The 6,265-nt window shown below is 41.1% G+C and overlaps 1 protein-coding gene across 1 annotated transcript; it reads right to left on the reverse strand.

The window, feature by feature from the left end:
* Positions 1-220: 220 nt before the first annotated feature.
* Positions 221-5,743, reverse strand: gdf10b (growth differentiation factor 10b). Its single transcript, XM_079334170.1, has 3 exons — positions 5,304-5,743; positions 2,945-3,831; positions 221-2,156 (listed from the first exon to the last, which is right to left on the reverse strand). The coding sequence occupies exons 1-3, from the start codon at positions 5,587-5,589 to the stop codon at positions 1,965-1,967; spliced, it is 1,365 nt and encodes a 454-aa protein (XP_079190296.1). The 5' UTR covers positions 5,590-5,743; the 3' UTR covers positions 221-1,964.
* Positions 5,744-6,265: the final 522 nt, after the last annotated feature.

The following is a 6,265-nucleotide window of genomic DNA, read 5'->3' on the forward strand; positions in this document are numbered from 1 at the left end:
TGCATCAGAAAAAAATCACACTTCTCTGTCATCCATTTTGCTGTTGTTTTTGCTGGGTGTCACCTGTTACCATAGAAACCAATGTGGATCAGACCACGTCAATATGGACAGGCAGATCTGGTCAGTTGCGATTTGTAATGTGGACGGTCAGTCAGTTAGATCGGATTCTGATCGGATTTGAGGCAGAAGGAAAACAAAACATGGAGACTTTTAATTTTTTGTTTTTATTTAAAATCTCAAGGAGCATAAAAAGATAAATTAAACAAGGGTCATTATTCTTGTTATGTAAGAAGTAGCTTTAAGTCCTCTCTCCCTGGTTCCTCTAACACTGCCTTATTTTTAATCTCATCAACCTAAATAACGAGTGGCACTTTAATCCCCATGTAAATGAAATGTGTTATCAGTTTTAAGGTTAAAGAGTAGATACAGGATTAGTCTTCTTTCTGCTCAGCTGATCGTCTCTCAACCGGAAGGTTGCGGGTTTGATCCCCATCATGGGCAAGACGCTAAATCCCAAGTTGCTCCCGCGGCAGTTGGTGGTGTGTAAATGTGTTTACGTTTTATTTTATTTGTTTGAATTCTTGCTAAATGTTACTTAGATCTGTGCTCATGATGGATTAATGACGGGTCTGTAAATAAAGAAGGTTACTGTCCAGACCTGCTCTTCTATAAAGAGTCTTGAGACAACGTGTTGTATAGAGACTGATATAAATCAAGATACTCAATTGGTACAGTCGAGTGTCTCCTAACCATCAGGTTGGGGTTAGATCCACACCTTTAGTGTTAAAATGCCAGGTATTGAAAGAGAGGTTGTTTGTTTTTTTTTAGGTATGTAGAATTTGTTTTATATCTTTAACAGACTAATGTTACTTTTATAATCTGTTAAAATACACATCACATAACTTTTCAAGTTCACTTTGAAGCATTCAATAATAAGACGTGTATACATGTTTCTTTTCTAACTGTGGAAATCTATTATTATTACAAACTGTACATGTCAACCTCGATAACAGAACAGTTACAGGGAGTATTTTTCTTCTTTTAAAATATCAACTTTCCCAAAATGCACAGCAGGTGGCAGCAGAGCACTGAAATATAAACGAAACCTACGGCGCTCGTAATACATGAAATCTCAGACGATGTCAAACAGTCATTATGTACAAGATATAAACAAATGGCTATTGAAACTTAATTCAAAGGAGATATAACCTCTCATGCATTACTAACACCCCCGCTAAAAAAAGGTGGGGTGCTCAATGACAACATATTAAGAAACCTATAATGAACCCATCACTTATGAATAAGCAGTGTTTAGTTGTCATTAGTAGCTACAGTGTTTAAATAACAAGGGTTTGTTTAACTTGGTAGGATGTAAATGTGCTGCCGTAGATCCTCCTGTGTTCGTCCATGTAAAGTTCATCAGGCATGGGCCAAGACGAGAGGGTCCTGAGGTCAGACTGTTTCAGAACCTAGAAGTTGAGCTTATTAAAAAAAGAGACCAGAAACTCAAATCTAGACTTCTGACACGTGAAGATGTGCTGCAACATGATAGAAGAAATGTTCTTGAATAAACTACAACGCTCAAGACTTTTGTCCTTCTCCTTCAGTTCATCTAAACAGCAAACCTTTACCACCATTACATACACAGGATAGTATTAAGTGCACTTCTTATAAATGCTTTTAAGGAAGGAAAATACACACTCACAAAAAAAAGCACCGGTTGGACAACAATACATCTATAAGAATCCTAAAACAACCGAGTCATTGTCTGAACATGCAAAAAAATATTCCAGGATTCAGTAAAGAGTTGACCCAATAATTGTCCATTCGATCTGATAAGTGTCTCCTCGGCTGTCCGTACTGTCCTCTTGGAGATTCTGTCCTCATATGGTGTGAGTCTAAATGTATACGTCCCCCTCATCATTTTAAATCTCCTTTTGGTGAACCGTTCCCCAGCTCCAACCTTATCGACATGAACAGGTGTCCACAGACATGCCGGGGTAAACCTTAAGCACCATATTCCTGTGTGGATCCAGGAAAAGAACGCTGAGCGGACTCATTTTCTCCGGCACGCAGCACGGTTCAGGGACACCGGGGACGATTCCCACGGCTCTGACGATGCTCTGGATAGTGGCGTGATTGGAAGGACGAACCACCTACGGCAATGAGTACAAATGGAAAGGATTAAATCTTCAACATCTTACTGAGAAAAAATAAAACGACATATCAACAGAGCCTTAAAAGAACTTATTTAAATGAACACAAAGTGACCAGAAGGTTTAAAACAACTTGCATTAAACTTTAAAGCTACCTGTCTGGAGTTTTCAACTGGTTCTTAAACTGACTGAAATTAAAAGTGAAGTCTCTTTCTGACCTATAAAAGCAAATGAGATTATTAGTATGAAGAATGAAACATTTATAAACTGTCATTTTTAATGCCTGTAACTGCTGCTGTGGGGTAGGTGTCAGATCGAAGCACGCAAAAAAAAAAACTTCCACAGCTGACACTCACATTAAGTGGTGCCTTTGTCTATTTAAGGAAAGCAGCAGGAGATATTTAGTCAGAAAACATGACCTATACGGCACAGGATCAATAAAGAAATGGGAGATACCACTTTACCCATAGAGGGCGCCACAATCACTAAAAAACAAAAGATCCTCACAGGAGCTTTAAGTACGCAACAGATAATCACTTTTAAAATGAGTTAAATCCATGATACACAGAACTAAAGAAAACATTTGTCTAATTTTATAATAAAAGATATAAAGACTTTTTATTGTAATAAAATGTACAACAAAGACCTGACATATTACAGAACATGCAACTTTATCTTCAGTAGCTTTTCCTAATGTGAGACAGTTAGTTTGATAAATGCTGCATGAGCATGCTCGGTGTTATTTCCTGTTTTATACATTGAACATGGTATGAGCTTATCTGGCTTACCTTAGGAATGGGGAATCCACAGGTTCCCGCGCAGTAGAAGGCATCAAATGACTTTGGTGCCAAAACCCACTCGCTCCAGCCGATGTCAGCAAAGTCCACCCTGAGGTATCTCCTGGAGCAAACCCTGGGCTCGCTCCACTGTCTCCTCCGGGCCTTTTTCATCGTCCTCTCATCAAAGCTCAGCACCTGGGGCTTACTCAGGCCCTCGCTGCTGTCCTGACCCGGCTTCCTTCCTGATTTTTCTGCTGCTTTGGCCTTGGCGGGGAAATATGTATTTTGCCACAGTTCATGGTTCTTCAGGGAGTTAAACTGCACTTCTGGGATGTCGTTGGTTTGGATCTGGAGTTGAAGCTCTCTACGAATCCTTGTGGCTGAGGTGGGTGCTTCTTCCCCTCCAGGTAAAGAGCCATACCGCTGCAGTGACATGGCCACGCTGTTCGGCTCATCTATGGCTCGATCATCGGCGTATATCAAAATATATGGCAGGTTGGCTGGAGAGAGGTGCTCTTTCTGCTGCGCCCGCGCCGCTCCAAACCCCAAATCAAACTCCACCGTGACCACAAGCTCTCTGTTTTCTCTGGCATGTTTCACCACCGCTGTGATATCCCTCGTTTGCCAGGAACCCTTTTTGAAAGGAGCCAAAGTTATGTTTCCCAGTGGTGTTGCAAAAGCAGAGCTTAGGGATGATCCACGGAAGAGGAGCGTCGGGGAAGAGGGATGGGGATGCTGGAGGCCGCTGGACGGGTGGCGAGGTCTTCTGAAACGCCACGGTCGCTGGTGATGGCGTGGTCGCTTGTAGAGGTAATGAAAAGAGGCAGATAGGATGAGCTCCGATTCTTGGATGGAGGACAGGTTGAACTGGAACACATCTTTGCCATGAGAGACTTCTGTGGAGTTTGAAAATAAATCAGAAGTAAACATAAGACGACTGACAAGAAAAAACAAATTTCTCCTGAAAAAAAAAAAAAAAAAAGACTTGCTGCGAGTGACTCATGTTTTCGTGCTCTTCTTGTTTTTCTATTTTAAAATGAACAGGGATGTTTTAACTACAACACAGAAATCTTTTTTCAAACCGATGACCTGAAGGAGGATCTCTCACTGACATGCACACTAAAGTTAACTGAAGTGTCCCCCGACCCCCCCCTCTCTTCCTCCCTTTTTCTTTATCGTTTCATTCTGGCAGAATAACTGACATGAATAATCACACTTTATTTATGTTCTGCAAAATCTTGCTCCACACATCTGACACACATATGCAGCAGCATGGACAACATTAAATGTGACACGCCTAAGTTCCTGCCTCACGCACAAGTCTCATCTCAGATCGCTGTTCTCGTGAAGTTAAACCTCGTCTCCCACACTTGCAGCACCACAGCCTGAAAGACAAACACTGGATCGGTCCAGTAGGTCTGTCACACACATATGGAAATGCTTAAAGCAGAAAGAGCTCCTCTGAGGCTTTTCTCTGTGCGGCCTGTGTCTGAGTGTGATAATAGGCTCTTGTCTAACACCTAGGCTGCCTCAGCTACTGGGTAACTAACAGGGTTCGGCACTTAATCACTAAATCACGAGCGAGCAGAGAGTTGAAGATGTTAACCCCAAAGGGAAGTGAGGGCTGCAGGGTAATTAACAAAACACCTGCGTTCAGGATGTTAAAGGTTTTCCACAAATAAAACAATCAAGATCACGTATTAAAAAGTGCAAGTTAAATTTTTTTAAATTAAAATGTGACATTTATCCACTTTTCTGTAGTGTCTGTATAAAGGAGATATGTGATGAAACGTGCAACACCAAGAAAAGTGGAACATGAATGTTACATTTCTAAAAATGAAAATGGCAGAAATCTTGTTTTCAAACAAGCCGGAAAAAAAAACCTGTTCAGGTCCTTGTATAGGATAAATGATTGTTGTTACTGAGTCCATTTTAACTTTTATGATTTTAAAAGTAACTTTTGCTTACAAACCCAGCAAAGTTTCTCTTCAAGCTTCCACTTTAAGAACAGAAAAAGTATAAAGTACAGTCAAGTGCAAATTATGATAAATGAGTCATCCCTTTTTATTTCCATTTTTTTGACAAAATACTCGCAATTATATTTAGTCCTGAGTGATATGAAGACAACAGGCAGGGTTTTAATTCAACAGTAAGTGATTATAACATTGTGCAAGCGTCTCGCAGTTCGCAGGTCGTATTTATTTTTGGCTGGATCATCATCTTTATCATAATTTATTTATTTAAATCCTCGGAAAAGACATTGAGAGAGAACCCGTATTTGCAATGTTGCCGAGGTACAAGTTACAGATAAAACAAGCAAAAGCAAGAGAGAAAACTCCTGCCATAAATCGTTTCATGGTTCACTCACTTGGGACTGCTTTGAAACTTCTCACTGTGTTGCCGTCCCTCTGGCTCTGCGGCTCTTTCGTGTACTTCTCGTACACTTTGAACATGTTGATGGAGACCATGTCCCGGTGCGCGTTTTCGTGCGTAAAGATGCGCTGCTCCACAGACACGGGGAGATCCGCACCTTGACTCACAGCTTCACCGAGATCCTCAAACTCTTTCCCCCAGCTCGACTCAAGAATCAATAACAGATGCAGAGTGAGAAAAAGTCCACTCGCCATAGCTTGGCCTCTAAGTATTGATTCCATTTGAAACAAACTCTTTTTCCACAAAAATAATGAAAGCAGCGCTGTCTTCACTTCCTCGCTTGTCGATGCCCACCCACGCTTACAAGTAGTATCCAGGTAATCCGCGTCAGACCCGCGCGCCACGGTTCATGGTCTACAGCTGTTTCCACAATGGGAGGAGACCAGAGGAGGACGCATGCATGAACTTCTGCTGCTGGATGACAGATGATGACGCCTCGGAGCGCACAACCAACGAGAGCCATGCAGCCTTCAGTCAACTGATTACAAAGACTTGAGAGGCAGCCAACCCGTCACTAACGAATGCACTAAAGATCAGACTCAAACAACGTGGGATAAAAACGAGTTGGACTTTAAGCTGCGCATTGTATTTTAAGAAATACAAAATAAATACAATATTTTTTGTATGTCAGTTACATTGATGCCTTTACATTTTCCTCTGTTTTCTTTTATTTATGACATGTCAAGACAGATAATTTAGCAGTCACTGTATTTATAGGGATTGATTCTTCTGTCAAGGTCAAGGACAATAACATTTCTAACAAATTGCTTCTGTTCCCCCAAATAAAGACATAAATGGTATTAGCAATCATTTCTGGCAGGTGGAGCTACCTGCCTGCAGGAGAGCAGCATTCAAACTGATGTAGGCTCAAGAAGAAGAACTGCTTTACCTTCCTTA

This window comes from Symphodus melops, assembly GCF_947650265.1.
Source record: "Symphodus melops genome assembly, chromosome: 21".
Classification (NCBI taxonomy): Eukaryota; Metazoa; Chordata; class Actinopteri; order Labriformes; family Labridae; genus Symphodus; species Symphodus melops.